Here is an 18,072-nt window from a genome sequence, read left to right on the forward strand (position 1 = left end):
GAGACTTGTGGGTAAAGACAGCTCAGCCATAAAGTCCTGTCGTTGTTGTTCTCGTTCAGAGGAGATGACACATTCATGAAGCCCTGTGTCGGGAGAAGAGCTGGAAGGACACCTTTATTTGATTGGGGCTTTGGTTCCCACTAGTGTACAAACTAGAAAATCTTTGGGAACCCAATTGTCAGTCCGTTGGTGGTGTTCACGTCTACTTTGCTTTCCAAAGCTTATTTCTGTTGATAAAGAGAAACCTGAATAGAGATACCATTTTGTGAAGCCAAAATTATACTGATCACGTGTGTCTTCCATTAAAATATTTTGTGTCCTATGGTGGCTTTTAGAGAGATCTTCCCAGAAGAATCAGCCCTCCTCTGAGAAAGAAAAAGTTAATAAACTCAACAAGAAAAATGACGAGAAGACCAGTGCCTCTCTGGGTCAGAGAACTTTTGCTACCTTTCGTACAGAAAGACCACAAGACGAGGTAGAAGATTTTTCTCTAAGAAATTCCATAGAGCCAAGAGAAAATATAGAGGAAAGAGACATTTCATGCACAGAGAGACTGAACAGACAAGAAAATAATAGTGCTGGAGATGATAAGCACGCTACTGTGGATAAAAAGGAACACCTATGTTTAAAGGAGAGAAAAATGGGCTTCATTCCAAGGAAGAAACTGGTGAAAGTGAAGCTAAGAGAAAAGGAGGATCAGCAATTGTGAACGAAACAGTGTTGGACAAGTGTTCACATAGAAAGCAATAAGTTGATAAAACTAATGGGGATCAATTCTATGAAAGGTAGTGTTTAAAGCATTACACCTCTACAGCTGAGGATTTTCATAGACCTGTGTGCCATTGCAGTTGAAGGCCATATGCAAAGGATAACTGAAGCGAGTTTTTAAAGCAATGGTTTAGAAACCAGTTTCCCAGCTTGTGTGGATTTCTTGGCCATGTTTTCTTGCCATTATTTTTTCTCCCTGCCTGTGACGTTTTCAGGCTAAATTTTATTGTTTTCTGTCTTCCAGCAACTGATAGACAAAGAAAATGATTATTAGGACTCATGTCTATTAGTAGTTTTTAAAGATCAAGAAGAAGCTCTTATTTTAGCATTATAAAGCACATCCTTCCTAACAAGAATTGAATAATCATCAGATTTATTTGTAAGTTAAAAACCTAATTCTTAAAAAGTTTACCTACCTTATTATACGTGATAAATTTGCTATTTTCTCCAAAATCTTGTGAGGATTGAGTAACAAGTAGGTTATTGAATGACTCTCCCTCAACTGCAAAGTTTCACGTATAAATTCACGTCATTATGTAGCCAATTAAGATTAATTACTCTACATTACGATGAGTTACAGAATGTATTTGGAACAAAGAGTATCTAAACATCCACCTGGGGTCTTTTTTAGGGACTTAAGATATAATTCTTATTTCATTTTTTGATAATGTATATGAAATTTAATCATGGAGAAGTCTGATTTTCCAGGAACTAGATATATACATTAATGTTTACTCAGAAAGTCCATCTCTGGGAAGCTGTGCTTAGCACGGTCAGGAGCTGCTGAGCAACTCCAATTAGGGCGAGTCTCTCCCCAGTTAGGCTCCTGTCGCTGCTGTTAATAATCAGGGGGACCGTTGCTTCTTTTATTATGCTTTAATTTAGTCATTTCTCTCTTCTACGTTAAAGGAAGTGAAAAATGAAGATCGAATTAGGTATTCATAAAGTGACTGCTTTTGTAAGGGGTCAGCGGAAGGTCGGGGTGGCGGCGAGGCCGCCGGGAGAGCCTCTGGGATTCTGGTTCTCTCTGCCTGTTCTCGTGCTGCTTAGCCTTGACGAGGAAGCATACTGCTCCATTTCATCTGCAAACACTGACATCGCCAGCTCTCCGTCACAAGCTTATGTCCCTTCGCCAAAACAGCATTTTGGGGAACCTTTAGTTCTAAGAAATTTGATTATCTGAAAGTTTTGTCCCTGAAACTTTGAGAGCTGCAGCTGGATTTTATTTTCCAGTTGTATCATTGGCGCAAAAGCCATTTCTGCATCACGAATCCCGGGAAACTCGGGGATAGGACCCATTTTCCAGAAGTCTGAACCCACAGAGCATGCTGGCAGCAGCACGCGGGGAGGGACTGAGGCGCGCGCCATCAGGGAGCATGAGAGAAAGAGCGGGCGCCGCGCGGGGCGAAGGACCAGGACGGGACGCGCCGGCCCAGGGCGCCTGCGAGGCGAAGCCCTGGGGGCCGCTGGAGCTGCGACCACCACGCGCCAAGACCTGGTGACCCCGTTGCGTAGGGAGTGGCTTTTGTTTCAGCCTCTGAAAGCTTCTTAACCTTTTCCAGCAAGCATTTCCAACTAAATTTCACGTAGCCTAACAGCCTGAAGGAGACCTAACGCCATATTGACGCCGTTTTGTATGTTGCACAATCACTCTCTCTTTTTTTTTTTGGTCTGAAGTGATGAATGCCACCAAGAGAATTCTTCCATAACTTCCCTATTTTTCAGCATATTTATGTGAGAGGTGACTGTCCATATCATACCAGATTCCTGGAGATTTATATTATCTGAATTTTTAAAAACATTAACTCTCGTCAGAGAGCCTAGCACCAGAAAAGTGCTCAAGAAATACATGTTGTGCACATTTTTGAAAGCAAAGTTCTCCTCTCCTGACCTCCCTTCTATCCTTTGTACCCATGTAAGAAGCCGCGTGTAGCAGATGCTTAAATAATGAATAAATGGGGAAGTGAATAGGTTCATGGCAAGCAAATGTTAACAGCAGCAATCATGGAAAAGTGAAAAGAATACTGGAAGAATATTATTGAGTAATTATGTATTTTAGAACTGATCCTGAGGTAGGCTAGAGTTTAAACACTTAGGCTGGAAGGTGGAAAGTGGGAGAAATTTGAGAGCTGTAGAATATATACTTAGCCAGTTTGGGTGTTTTATTTCCAGCCAGCCGGGAAAAATTCATCTTTGTGCCTTAAATGTGTCTTAAATAAAGCCTAAAATATTTTGGAAAGTAATATATAATAATATCAAACATTTCAATGACGTGAAGAAACTTTTATTATTCTGTTTCCTCTCTGCTTTAATTAAAATAATGAACTATATGAGTGGTGCTTTTTAAAAAATAGGTCAAGCAATTTCTCATGTTTGAATTTAAATGGTCTCAGGCTTGGAAGTATTACCTGTTTGGACTGTATCGGGGTTGGAGATTTTTCAACTAGTTTAGCATTTCTAAAAGTTGTCCTGAATGATGGTATGACCTGTCGTTTTGTGGTCCTGACATTCTTTCTCAAAGATGTCAGGTGTCACCTTCATGAATCGCAGATCATAGCATGAAATGAAAATTTATATTCCCTGGGTCATTAGGAATAAAACAGATGCACCATTATATTTTAATATTAAATAAGCAATTTTTACTCTGAGGCCCAAAGCTTGGGACCAGAAAGAGGTCTGACTGCTTAACAGAAGGCCCTTCTTTTCCTCCCACCTTCTAGATGATGGCCCGGCTCCTCCTGCCCCATTTCATCACCGTATTGTGACAGCCAAACAAGCAGCAGTCAACAGTTTTTATACTGTGAGCAGAACTGAAATTTTAGGAGGGTAAGTAATGTTCACTTTTAATAATCTTTCAACAAAAGAAGAGAGATTTCAAAGACAGGGATCCTAAGGACTTCATAAATATTTGCCAGGCTCAACTTGAAAACCAGAAACACCATAAATAAACATTTTAAGGGATTTTTAACCATTTCTGAAAATTGTCACTGATGCCAGAAAGGTTGATGTGGTGACAGTGACTAAACTTCACATTTATTATCTGCTGTACTTCGCGTGTTGTAATGTCTGAAAGTGAGAGAAACCCCGTGTGAGTCACCAGAAGTTTTAGAAGCTGCGCAAAGCTTAAACACTGAGAAACAAAATGTAGACATGAGCGAACACTGCGTATTTTTTGCTGGATATGTTAAATCCTTGTTGGTTTTCCATTTATATTGTTAGTGCATTGATTACGTTCCTCACTGAAGAACCTATCTGAAGCACATCTGCATGCTCACTGTCTCGCTGAGGCAGGAAGAGTGAAGACCACCAGGGACCGAGTTGTTTGTTGGGGGATCTTCTTTCCTCTTCTCCTTCAGTCACAGTCTCCGTAAGATGTCTTGTCATTTAAAGCCTAAATTGTAAAGTTTACTTGCTATCAGCATATCTATAGATAATAGGAAGAGGAAAGCAGAAAATTTATACAAATATATACAAAACTACCTTACCAACACATGCAAAATATGCACACAACTATAGTGCGTGTTTCTGAAGTTGGTCATTGTGTAGTTGATATTTGTAAAGTCCTTTCTTCCTCTTCCTGTTCCGTATTTCTTTTGCCCTTTGCCACCTGAACTTCTTCCTCCTCAACCAGCTAACCGTAGAGAACTCCCCTTGAGACTGTGGGGATGGGTTGAAGGAGAAATGGAAATTCCAAAACATGAATAGGTGCCGTGGGAGTCTGTAGTATTACTATAAATAAATAGCAGCTTCTTTGTGTCTTCAGGGACTTCAGTGGCAAGCCAGTGACTGTTTCTCTAAAGGAAAATAGTTATTTGCAGAAGAGGCTTTGAAACAATCCTTAGGACTTGTGCTGTTACTGGGGGTTTGTCAGTGCCTCCTTAAGAACTTCCATTATGTCCCTTCGGGACCATTGCATCTTCTCAGTTGTACTGCTGTCTGGACCAGCTGCTGGTCATCTTCTGTTCTGGGCTCCACTCAAAACTGGCAGCCATCACTCACTCAGTGAATAAGTTAGAGGAGCACAATCAAATGTGCATTGTTGCCTTTAAATGCAAAGGGATCATCCAGTGTGTACCTCCTTTTTCGTAGTCGGAGATTCAAGATGCAGCAAATTGTCTTTCACTTTTAGCAGAGATGTTGCAAAACGTCAAGAAGCAGTGCATCCTGAAAACCTTGCCTGTGGTGGCAGGCCCTGAATTTTCCTGGAGTTCACCTCCCATCCTGTGGCCTCTAGGGTGTATATAATTCCTACTTGTCATGTTCAGTTAGCATGAGGTTATCAGTATGGTGGACCAGCAGGAATCCTGTGAGACGGCTTAAACATTTAAGACCCTTGCAGAATAAATCATGCCGGAGAGACAGTTGAGGTCGCCTTGAAGTCAAACAGTGATGTGGCTCTGCTGCTGGGCCAGGCAGTTCTGGGGCCGTTGCTAATTAAGAGAAGAAAGCTTTTTTTAAAATCAGCAGCTGCGTATGCGGTGCCCGGGGCTGTGCTCCTGGGCTCCAGTAAAGAGACTACACCTGCACTGGTGGTTGGGGTTGAAGTCACCACTTGGCTGTGTTTGCAGTAGTGTCATTCTCCAAGACCCATCTGCTTCTGCACAGGGCGTGTGGCTGAGCTGAGTGGCATGTGGTGGTGGTCACCACTCTGCGTCTGTCACTTGTCTCACCTCTGCAGTCCTCCAGGAATGTGGGGGGGCCTTAGGCTCCCGATTTTGTTCCAGAAGCTTCCCTTTCTCTCCTGCTGTGATAGCCACCACTGCACAGACAGGGGCCTGTGTTCTCCCTATTTTGCTAAATCAGGAGTCAAAGCAAGCAAGTCAAGTTTAAAACCTGTTCATGAGTGTGCGTTTCCGTATGTGATTACATATGTAAGAAGCTGTCTTACAAAGTTTATGTAAATTTATCCAACTAAAATGCCAAAATATCTCATAGGTGACTATGTAATGTGTATTTTTTATTGTGTGTGTTTGTATGCAATATCGTCATTACTTCTTACTTATTTATATGCAGTTTCCAAAAACAATTTGATGTGCTTGACCCACAACAATTGTTTGTATACTTTCGAAGTCTAGCTTATTACATTTGTATGTATTCAGAGATTCTACTTTTTCTATAATAGAAGTTCTCAAATTTTAGAGTGTGAATCACATATGACTCACCCATGGAACATGGTGGAAATGCAGATTCTGGGGCCTCACCGTGGATTCCTGCCTCACTATGTCTGGGGTAGGGCCAGAAACACGTATTCCTAATAACTTCCCAGGTGATTCTCATGCCAGTGACCCACAGACCACACCTTGACACTGTTCTGGAAGTTGTTTGGCTGTAGAAGATACACTAATAGGTTTGCTCCTTCAGACTCAAAAAGAGAAATGCCCAAGACAACTGCACGGTCCTCTTGGCAGGGCTGAGGCGGCCCTGTTGGGAGAGAACCTCACACTGCACCACCTCCTTTTCTTCGGCAGGGGGCGCTTTGGCCAGGTTCATAAATGTGAAGAGAAAGCAACAGGTCTGAAGCTGGCGGCCAAGATCATCAAGACCAGAGGCGTGAAGGATAAGGTAAAGGCCGTGTGATATGGATTTCTCCTTGCCGTCATCTTCTCAGCACTAAATGCCTCTCTTTCTTCTCAGGACGAAGTGAAAAACGAGATCAATGTCATGAACCAGCTGGATCACGTGAACCTCATTCAGCTCTACGACGCCTTTGAGTCTAACAATGACATTGTCCTGGTCATGGAGTAGTATGTGTTCCCTCCTGCCCCGCTTCTGCTCCCCTGCAAACCTACACACTCACATCCAGAGCGTCCCACAGCACCAGTGGCCACAGCTGCAGCTCCGTCCCGCCTCAGAGCTGCCTAGATCTACCCATGGTGCATCACTGGTTCTGACTCGTGTGTGTCAGATGGTTGTGTCGGTTTCAGAATGGAAATTACTTAGGAATAGACATCTCCGTACAAGCTTTTATTGATAAGAAGTAGAATGGCAACCTAGACCTATCTCTGTATCTAAGCTACACTGTCAAAAATCCAGCTTAAATATTATTTTGATTAATCTGGAGGAAAGTGATTTTTGAACTACATTTCACTTTCAACCTAATTGCTAATACATAGTTGATGTTAAACCTAAGAATTAAGGGTAAGAAGTGTCCATTTAAAATCACCTTTATAAAAATTTAATGTGTTTATTTAGAAAGTGAGTAGTTCTAACTAACACTGAATCAGAGTTGTGATTCAGTTCCTTCCCCCCCCCCCCCCCCATTTGGGGCTTTACTTATCATTGTGCAATACAGAATTTGGGATAATAAAATATTTAGCATCAGCCACATAGAAACACTTTATCACTGAAATAAGTCTGAGGAGACCTTGCCTCCCCACCCTGCCTTCTTAGAGTCCTCTTTATGTCCATGTATGTTAGAAAATGGAAGATGTGGACTTGCTCCAGAGCTGCAGCCACTGGATGACACTTTCCATTTGTGAAATTGCTGGTGGCTAAAATAAGGGCCTTCAACATAAGAGCCATCTCACCGAGATAGGCAGAAAAATAACTGTGCACACATCTGCTCGAAGAGTTAGAGGAGCTTCAACACCAAGCTGCTACAAGAAAGCCACATGTTCATTGAGGAATCCCCCTCTCCCCCTGCAGTGTGGATGGCGGGGAGCTGTTCGACCGCGTCATTGATGATAGTTATAGTCTGACTGAGCTGGACACCATCCTGTTCATCAGGCAGATATGTGAGGGGATAAGGCACATGCATCAGATGTACATCCTCCACTTGGACCTGAAGGTAGAGTGTGTTGATATTCTATGAAATGTCCACCCTTCCCAGCTCTCCGTCGTGTGGAGGGTGGGCCCTGTCAGACACTGCACACCAGCTCAGGATATTTATCCTGCCACTAGGTACATATTCAGGAATTAATAAAGCCCGCATTCTTAGCTTCCTCTCCCCATTCCTAACTTCTGTCACCCCCGACACTTGCTTGTCTCCATCTTTAGGGACTACTATTCAGATACTTGTATCTTGCCTGTGTTGAAAGAATCCACGGGGGAGATGGTTTCTCTAAAAGTTTAGAATTAAAACCATCCCCGCCACCACCCTGGTTGTGTCCCCGCTCATTGTGAGGCTAAGTAGGTGGAGGATTTTAGCTATCGCAGACCTCCTTAGTAGTAGCCAAACTTTCCAGCTCTTCAAGAATCCCCAGCACGCTCCGAGAATCTTTCAGGAAGCTCTGGGTTTCAGGGATTTGTTTTCTATGAGCATACTAGAGCACTGAGGAAAAACCTGTGGCAGAATGGGTTACAGGGCTGCCAGAAAGGAGATGCTAAAATGTTAAGGAACAGAGAAGGGTCGTGGGGGTGGGGCTGGGCACCAAGCTGGAAATGGTGGAAAGCCTCTGTGAACTGCGGGAGCCAAGCTGCCTTCTTTTCTGCTCTTATTTAATGACCCTTCCCTTCTGATCTCTCTCCCATTATGAAGTCCCTCGAATTGGGCTGTACGTAGTCCTAGTTTCAACCAAGGGAAGATCCAGGCCCAATAACTCTGACCAGCTCTAATATTAGGGCTGAGTATCATAAAGTGCATTTTCATGTGTGGCTCAGTCATTTTTTCATTTCCCTGTTTGCACAGCCTGACAAATATATATTCTATGTAACATACCACCTATTGGAAGTCATCAGGGATTGTAGAGCTAAATAAATTTAACTTCCTTAAATAGGTTTCCATGGGCCTCTCTTCCTAATTACATGGCGTTCCTCACTGTCTTGATTTATGTGCATTGAGTCTCCCATTCACAGGGCAGGAGGAAGTGGTATATAAAATGACGATGTCAGAGGTTAAAAATTGTTGACAAAGCCCTTGGCTATGAGCTGAGTTTGATAATGTGTATTTTCGCGGAGCATTTTCATTGAGCGTAGATATTCTACAGATATCCCTAAAGGGATTTGATTGGCAACTGGAACTAGGACCTGACCCATCGTAAGTCAAACAACTCCATATGTGGCTTCATAATGTTGATTGAGAACTTGCAATGGGCGCTTTTAGTTATGGCTTGGATGTAAAGACAATAGTAAAGGCAACAGCTGGATGGGTCATTAAGGACCACTCAGCCCTTTCAGAAAGCTCCTCGGAAAGAAAAGGCCAAAAATATTGAGAGTACTTGTCACTAGATAGAGGTGATTATAGGTGACTTGAAAATGGTCTTTATATTTTCCTGTGTTTTCCAAATCTTACTCATGAATATGCTTTAATTTCATAATTAGAAAAAATTAACTTTTTGAAGTGTTCTCAAAGCTGTTTCTTTATATTCTGCAAATTTTTATGTCATAGTATTCTTTGACAGTTGGACAGCTTTATACATGATCAGTTATTAAACATGAAACTGAATGTTCTTATATAGAATTCACTTCTCTATAAATAGCTTTTACTCATGGACATCTGTTTCAGAGATATTTTGGAAAAGGGCTTCAAAAGACATTATGACCAACCAAATGGACTATTGAATATTGATAAGGAGACACTACATGATTTTGCAAAGTGTTCCTGAGTTTCTGATCTCATCTGAACCTCTTTTCCACACAGACAGCAGGGGAGGAGCACCCAGGATCCCCGCTAAAGGATGGGACCTGGGTTCCTGGGGATTCAGAGACTCAGCTAGTAATGCCTGACAGCTCTCTGGGAAGAGTTGGGGCGCGAACTTGAGAGCTCCAGGCAGTTCTTTGAAAACTTTCTCTCTCTTTTATGGATGACGTTGACTTTAAATCAAATCAAATCCCTTATTTTTCCCAGGCCTCAGTTTACTGTCCTAACAAATGGCGGTCCACGTGTAAGACGCTGTCGATGCGGAGTCGCAGCGCCACTGTCCTAACAAATGGCGGTCCACGTGTAAGACGCTGTCGATGCGGAGTCGCAGCGCCACTGTCTACGTCTCTCCCTCTTCACCCCAAGACTGTCAGACTGGCAGGGCAGAGTCTTACCAGAGTCAAACTCCAAGGGGACACTTAGTCAAGGGTTTTAGGCATTGAGACCAAACTCAGCAAAACTGGAATTACTGAGAATGAAGAATGAACAGGGCGAAAAGCCTTCCTTTTACATATGACTTTCCCATAGACCAAGCGCAAAGGGAAAATCTGGAGGTCAGGAACGTTCACGTTATATTGCATATTCGGTGTGGCTGTTTAAATGAATCAGGCCATTTCTCTTGGAACTCATAAATCCTTGGGAAAAATATTCCTCCAAGAAGGGGAAATTCATACTTAATAATTTTAGGGGGCAGATGTCAAGTCCGAGACGGCCTCCACCAGTCCATTTGGAAAGCACTGAAAAGCCTCCTTTTCTTTCTTCCCTCAAGGAGGCCTCTGCCTGAACTCACGAATTATGGTAAACTGCAGAAGCAGGGAGACGGACCGGCAGGGTAATGCAGGGTTGGCAGGGTACCCACAACCTCATCCACCACATAATTAAAGGAGAAAATACCCACACAGACAAGCCAGCCCCAAAGTGAAAGGCCTGATATGTTTTTCCTGAGCATCGCTGTATTTTTAGTTGTGGTTCAAGGACAATTTGAGTGAATGATGGTTGTTTTCATTGCTAATGTGTCTCTTTCTCTTGGCAGCCTGAGAATATCCTGTGTGTGAATCGGGATGCTAAACAAATAAAAATTATTGATTTTGGATTGGCCAGAAGGTATGTCTGTTTGGACATAGGTGTATGAAGGAGGTTGGGAGCATGATAGCTTCTCTTTCTTTGCAAAGATAAATTTGATATACCCCTTGGTTTCATACCTTCATCTAGAATTAACTTAACACAAATTATGTTCAGCCTTACCTTGCTGACTTTGGGATTTGAGTGTTTAGAAGTTTCTAAGTACGTGCAAGAAAAAATATGTAAAATTAAAACCCAATACAGTGAAGTTATTAAATTTGAAGATGTTAATTTAGAATTTATAGCAGTTTGTCGTAGTCTTTTAAATTTCTTCCACTTGTAAAGAGAAGATTTACTTTAAAAAAAATTAGAAGTGTAAACAAGATTGCCAATTGTGCTGGCACTTACAGGCTTCTTAAGGGAACAAAGAGTTTGCATGGACTTCAGCACATCAACGATGAAACAAAATGGATGTTGTAAATTATTGCATTTCATTTATTCATTAATATGGGCTGATTCAAGCCATCTCCCTGTTAAGGACTGTGTCAGTTTTCCTTTTGTCGTATTCCATAATTCAGCTGTTCTAATTATTCTGAGTGGCTTTTCCCACAACTATTTCAGATTATCAAGGTTTTATAGTATGAATTATGATCCCTAAAACTCCTGGAATTTCTCTACAAGTTTGTGACACTAGCTCTTAAATAGGTGATTTCCTTTAAAGTCTGGTTATTTTAAATTCATTGTGTGGCTGAAGTTAGTCTGTCTTATGGACTGCGTCTTTTCAGTTTCCGTGACTTTTGATTTTTGATTGACACTCTCCATCCCTCCACTTTCTCTCCTAAATTTCAGATACAAACCCAGAGAGAAGCTGAAGGTGAACTTTGGGACTCCAGAATTTCTTGCCCCTGAAGTTGTGAACTATGATTTTGTTTCCTTTCCCACTGACATGTGGAGTGTGGGGGTCATTGCCTATATGCTGTAAGCAGATCTCCGGTCTTTCTGACACACATTCTCAATCCCCGTGCATGTTTTATGAGGTCTTGCTATTTTGAATAAAAGCCGTAATTTAGGTCTTTCAAAAATAAATAACACAGTGCCATATTCAGTTACTTCCTAGGCTCTGGTGAATCCTGTGGGTGAAAGGAGTAAATTCTTTCCCTGCGCATCATCAGAAAAGAAAATGTATGTCTTCTTCACTCGTCACTTTGACTCCTAGTACAGCACCAATGCCTTAAAAATAGTTAGAAACAAACAGAGAGCTAGTGTCCTCATCTCCAAAGTGACTAATGCTAGCCTTACTCCAGAGGTGCTCCTCCTGGTGTTTGCCATCTAAGCGTGTGACAGCACTTGGCTAGCGGTAAAATGCTTTAAAAAAGAAGCTGTACTATTCTTTGAGATTCGTATCGGAGTGTAGCTGCTGCCTTCATTGTTGCAATTGTTTAATTAAGAGTTGGGGTGGTAGAGGTAAGCATTTTCTGGATTGCAATAATATAACATTATGCTTAATTATTGGTTATTTGTCTTCTTTCAGTTTTAAGTGACAGAACTAAAAAAGTAACCTATCTCTAAAGGGTTTGAGGCTGTGTAAAAAAATACTCACTCTAGATTCTGTGTCTTACAGACTTAGTGGTTTGTCCCCCTTCCTGGGTGATAATGATGCTGAGACCCTGAACAACATCCTGGCCTGCAGATGGGATTTAGAGGATGAAGAATTTCAGGACATCTCAGAGGAGGGCAGGGAGTTCATCTCCAAGCTTCTGATTAAGGAGAAGAGGTAACCCCAGTTCATTCTACGCTCTGGAAGAAGTAGGCCTGATGGGGAAACAGGATGCCACCAGGGTTATTAGAATTCATGGCAGATAACCACCAAATTCCCTGAATGACATCTGGGATGCTCCTGCAAAGATGTAAATAGAATGAGTCTGAAGCTCTTGACCCAGTTTACTGAGATCACAGACTGCTTTGGTCATGAGGCTTGAAAGGGGCTGCGAAAACTTCCCTCCTGTCTCTTGCAGCTAGGTTCTAGCAGTTAGGGACTCCTCCTGGGTCCCAGTGGACTCACTCTCAAAATGAAAGGTTTGGGATAAGTTATTTCCATGATCCCTTTAACATCGACAAAGTGCATATGCGGCTCTATGTAGCTGAACACTTTATTACTTCATTTGAGAACCTACTATGGGCCAGATGGAGCCAAGAGCTTTATAGACATTCTCTCTTCTGTCCCCAGTCCAAATCTATGAGGTGGAATGACCATTACTACTTTATGGGTGAGCCTCTGAGTAGTTTGCCATGACCATATGGCTAATAAGTTGCAGAACTGATAACCAAACATAAGTCAACCTTCCCCCAAGGCCACACACTTAACCATTAGATATTATATGGCCTTCTATTTTCTGTCATGCTAAGACCACATTAATTCAAAAATCAGTGGACAAAGAAGAGTAGTATTAAAATGTAGGGCTTTGCATTTTAGAATTATAGGGTGGGGGGGGGGGTCATTGTGATTGACCTGTCAAACACACTATTTTAGATGGTTTTATACCTAATACATATAATGGTAGATAGTATTTAAGATTTTCAGAGCCAACAATATTTGCTTTATTGTTTTATTATCTTTCTGGCTTGTAAGTTATTAATAAACCTGACCACAAACCAATAGATAGGAGGGGCACAAGTTGGGGGAGGTAGGGAAACAGTGTGGGGAAGGGGCCCGGCGCAGTGCCTGACACTCCAGCACTGAGTCATTATCTACAGTCTGCCAGGAGTGTGTCTGGAGTGTCGAGAACAAATATATAGAGCCCAGTCCCTGCCTCTTGATCTAAAAGAAGAGAGAGGTATTTTTAAAAAGAAGTGGTACAGTGTGGTTAATGCAAAGATAGACCGTATTGACAAGGGCCAGAGTTGAGTCCTCAAGGGTGAGGAGGATGTGGCCAGGCTGCGGCATGGCTCTGAGAGGAGGGCAATGAACAGGCACTGGTTTTACCTTTAAGGGACAGGCACAACAGCTGATGTCGCTATTATTATTGCTTGCACATTACCATATGCCAGGCAGTGATCACACGGACAATGTCAGCTCTATCGAATCTGTGGTGGATGAGAAGTGCGCATTTCCTGAGACCCTGCTTTACAGATACATTTTTTAAATGTGCTGTCTGACTTAGTCTCCTTGATAATCCCATGGTGTATGGATATTAGCACCATTATTTTACGGATGAGGAAACTGAGGCCGAGAGCAATGAAGCAGTCAAACAGCTAACTCAGAGCAGAGTCCAAACCGTGCCTGGTGGGCTCCAGCGCCCATGCACTGCCCACGCCTTAGTCTGAGGGCTTCGTTAATACTTCAGGAGCAGCAGCCACACATTTGCACAGAGGGACAGCTGGCTAAGTATTCAAGTCAGTACTTGGATGAGACTAAGGCCAATGCCAAATACGACTATCATAGAATAAACTTCTGGAGTACAAAAATAAACTTGAAATTGTATTAGGAATTTAATTATTAGTATGATGTTACTGTTAACTTTTTAACAGTCAGATTTTAAAAGTTGATATCAGAGTATAAGAATAATAATTTTTCGGCACTTTCAGCTATTGAAATGGCTCTGGAGGTCCAATACTGAGAATTTATGATATTAAATGGAATAACACTTCCGACTGAGGTTGGTGAAGGTCGGGAGTTTTTTTAATCATTTTATGTCCTACTAATGGTGATGTCACCAAGTTATTAAATTTTCCTTCCTTGACTAAAAACTTATCTCCTCTTGTTATGCTCATATATTTATATCTGATGAAGCAATTTTATTGAAGCACTCCTACAAACTGAAGCTTCCTGACCACGTCAAACGACTTTATTGATATCGTTTTGGAAGCAGACGGTAGACTGTTCACTCACAATTTTTTATTTTGAAAGGTTATTTGGTTTAATGTGATAAACTTTAACACACAAAACAAGCTTACAAAGCTTAAAATTAGAATACACTACAATCCTCAGAATTTTTTCTCATATTTTTAAAAATTGTATAAACATTTATTGGAGCAAAAGAATAGGGTTTTTTGTAAAGGTATCCAGTATCCTTTCTCTCAATACTTACATTAACTCTCCATCTACTTCTCTGTTTCTTTAACTCTTCAAAACTTTTTAATTCAAAAGTTAATGCCTATTGTTGAAAAGGTTTAATACTTCAATTGCTTTTGCAATCATCAAGAATCATTGTGGCATTTTACTCTTATTATAATAATAAATACGTGTTTATTCTTCAGCTCACTAGTAAAAGTTCAATTTATGAAATTACATCAAGAACGGGACCTTATATCTGAAAGTAGATGTTCAGTAATTAACAAGAATGTTGGATCATTTGTCCCGCTTGTCTTACCAACGTTGTTATCCTGGTCGGCCTGATAGTAACCTGTGACCGTCAACAATTCCAGAGAAGATAGAATTGCTCGTGAATTTGACTTTCAGCTATCCGCAAAGGCGGTGGCCGGAGTCGTGGTGGAATGGCCGATTCAGGCCTCGTTTGGTGTGTCCTCACTAATAACCTCCTGAACTTCCCTTTAGTTGGAGAATAAGTGCGAGTGAAGCTCTCAAGCACCCCTGGTTGTCCGACCACAAGCTCCACTCCAGACTCAGCACACAGGTAACAAGGCTGGTTGTTTCTCCTCTTCTTTTCTGGTCGATCTCCAGTGTTTGGTGATCAGATGCTCGAGGCATCTTAGCCTTAAGTGAGTTTCTTTCTAATTCCTTTTCTCACGGGCTTCAATTCTTGTGCTAGTGTTAAACTACTTAAAATACTTTTCTTGAGCCATTGGTGTTTTTAAAAGTAAATGCTAATTATGTTGTTTAGTAGAGTATTATTTTCAGCATAACTATTTATTATGTTTATTATTAAATCATTGTATCCATTATAAAATGAATTACATCACTGTACTATGACATACACTTACGCACACATATGTAGCCTGAGATATAGAAACATATAAAGTTTTGGAAAAATATGCTAATGTACATCAAGATAAACAGGCCTCCTTAAAACGGAACTCAGAATTTTAATTTCTGTGCTTACTTGGTGTAGTCTGCTCTAGGCACCAATAAACTATAATACTTAACTTGGTCCAGAGAGTAATGTAAATATATGTGAAGGAGACTCTTCCCAAAGACTAAATAAAGATGAGTGAAGGACTTGTTGAGAATAATTGAGCCCACATTCTGCACTAACTTTTTCCCATAAAATCCCTATCTACTCTCATGGCCTTGATTACTGTTTGTGTTTCTACTCCCTTCTCTGTCCCTTTGGCATAAGTTTCTCTCCTAAGCTTCAGATCCATGTATCCACCTGTGTATGGACATTTCCACTGGGATCTTCTCAGTCTTACACGGCACTCATCCCCAACCACCTCACCTCATCCTCAGCTAGCCCCTCAGATGAACGGCCTAAAAGAGCCCCCAGGGCATCTTCTTTGTGTCCCCCCTCTACCTCGATCCTCTCATCTCATGTTTAATTTATCTCCAAGTTCAGTACAATATTTTCCCCAACTGCTTCTGGAATCCGTCTAGTCGTCTCCATCCCCGTGGTTCTTCTGGCCTGGGGCACTCCTTACCAGAATCACCACAATAGCCTCCGTTAGACTATCTCCATCCAAATCACTGTGGCTTATAGAAATAACACAGAAGCAGATGTGTAACACTGAAGTAACTTTGCTAAACATTTAGGATGTTCAGTTGGGTAAGATACATATAGAGGCAATATGCAATCTATGCCTTCACGCCCCGCTGGGGACAGGTCTGCCGTGAGATGAGTTCAGACAGCTGCTGTATTGCCCTGACGAAGTCTGCGTGTGCTGCACTGTCATTTCCTCCCTGTGCATTCCTCATTCTCCCACTCCCCGGGGTTGTGGAATGGGGCTTTTTCACTGACCAACAAAGCTGGAATGACTATGCTTCAGGTACTAATCTTTTCCACATCCAGTTTTTATTGAAATTAACTTTACTTCTAAATTCAGCATCAGTACTAAGTTTTATTTGTGTCTGAATATACCTTTCCTTGATAATTGGTACTGATGTCAAGTAAAAATAGACTTATTACCTAGTCGGTACCTCACCCAGACTGCATAAACTGCTTATTAGAGTTACCAATCTATTTTGGGCCAATTTTCCACCAATGTATTTTTATCCAAGCTTATTGGTGTCCAAATACACTTTGACATGGTAGGACAATATAGAAACCACAGCAGATAATTAATGACATTATACAGTTTCAAAAGTGTTTAAAAATATTTTTAAAATCATGTAACAACAGCAACAAAAATCACCTTTTTGTTATTCTATCCAACTGCTGGTACCTAAGATGAATAGATATTTCAAAAATAGTGAGGATTTTCTTTTTTAAAAAACAAATTTCACTGTATAAACTTAGTTATCATGAAAGTTATAATTATATGACTCTGTGCCAGGCACTGTTCTAACTGCTTTACAAAAATTAATTCATTTAACCCTTGTACCAACCCTCTGAAACGGGCACTGTTATTATCCTCGTTACATAGATGAGGAAACTGAGGACAGGGGATAAGTGCTTGCCAGGATCCCCTCAGGAGCGAGTGACGGAGCCAGCATCCCAGTGTGGGCTCCGGAGTTCGGGCAGAGCTTCACGCTTTGCTCTCCTGCTGGATAATGGGCTCCTGGGCAAAGGAGGCCTGATGACGTCTCCAGAACCATTCACGTACTGTACATTTTTGGTGTTACTGAAAGAAAATATTCAAGCTTAATATATTATATTTTTCAATTAAATACTGAGACTAAATTTTTCCAGAAAATTCATTTTTGGAATAATCTTGGTTCTGGTATGTTTTATAAAGTCAGAATTTAACTTTATGTTGAAAATTTAACTCTTATCCTAAACTATTTACTCTTAAATCTAAATTCCACATTTTTAAAAGTCATTTATAAACTTTTATTTGTCTCTTTTAATTGTTTCATGCTTAAAAGCACCTCCTGCTTTAGCATGCCTATGATCAGTCACTAAATTTGAGAAGGATTTTTCTTCTTAGAAATTAAGGTCTTGAAGTGCTCTGCCTTCTACAATATGTTCAAGATGACGTGCTGTGGTTCTCAACCTTTCTCTGTCCCCAGCCATCCATACGTAACCCATCTTCCATCAGAAACAGCTCTCAACTAGGGTGGAGCAAAGCATTTCCAAAGCACAAATCGAATAGAACTCAGCAGGCACATACTGCAGACTTAATAAATGCTTTGGGGCCGAAGGAAGGAAAACTGAACAAATATGGCGGTTTCCTTCCTCCCAGAGCTGCGAAGCCCCCTCCCTTTCCTTTCCGTCCCCAGGCCACTACCCCAGCCCACATCCTCCTTCCAGTTTATTGAACTAACAAAATAACCTGTGGGCTGATTTCCAACCTCCAGCCACTCTCTATCTAATTCACGAATCATTATTCTATTACTTACAACTCTGATCGTATTGCTCTCTAATCAAAAATCTTCAAGTGTCCCCACAGTGCACACCAAGCAAACCCACCAGCAGTGCAGGCCTGCTCCAGGAGATCCCCATCTCGGCTGTCCAGTCCTGTCTCCACTCCTTCTTCCGGATCAGCCCAGATCCTAGCGATTGTCTCAAGCCTAAATGTCACCTCCTTTAAGACAGCTCTTCTCAATCCCC

The 18,072-nt window shown here is 41.4% G+C and overlaps 1 protein-coding gene across 4 annotated transcripts in view; it reads left to right on the plus strand.

The window, feature by feature from the left end:
- MYLK4 (myosin light chain kinase family member 4) overlaps window positions 1-18,072 on the plus strand; it is a 76,325-nt gene that overhangs the window by 50,735 nt on the left and 7,518 nt on the right. For all 4 annotated transcript variants that reach the window (XM_070515721.1, XM_070515720.1, XM_014859583.3 and 1 more), the window contains 8 exons: window positions 3,489-3,594; window positions 6,237-6,330; window positions 6,403-6,512; window positions 7,414-7,555; window positions 10,380-10,450; window positions 11,258-11,386; window positions 12,030-12,182; window positions 14,964-15,042. In XM_070515721.1, the coding sequence (XP_070371822.1) occupies window positions 3,489-3,594; window positions 6,237-6,330; window positions 6,403-6,512; window positions 7,414-7,555; window positions 10,380-10,450; window positions 11,258-11,386; window positions 12,030-12,182; window positions 14,964-15,042 (884 nt within the window). The remainder of the gene's footprint in view (window positions 1-3,488; window positions 3,595-6,236; window positions 6,331-6,402; window positions 6,513-7,413; window positions 7,556-10,379; window positions 10,451-11,257; window positions 11,387-12,029; window positions 12,183-14,963; window positions 15,043-18,072) is intronic.

Source organism: Equus asinus, chromosome 8 (genome assembly GCF_041296235.1).
Source record: "Equus asinus isolate D_3611 breed Donkey chromosome 8, EquAss-T2T_v2, whole genome shotgun sequence".
In the NCBI taxonomy this organism is placed as follows: Eukaryota; Metazoa; Chordata; class Mammalia; order Perissodactyla; family Equidae; genus Equus; species Equus asinus.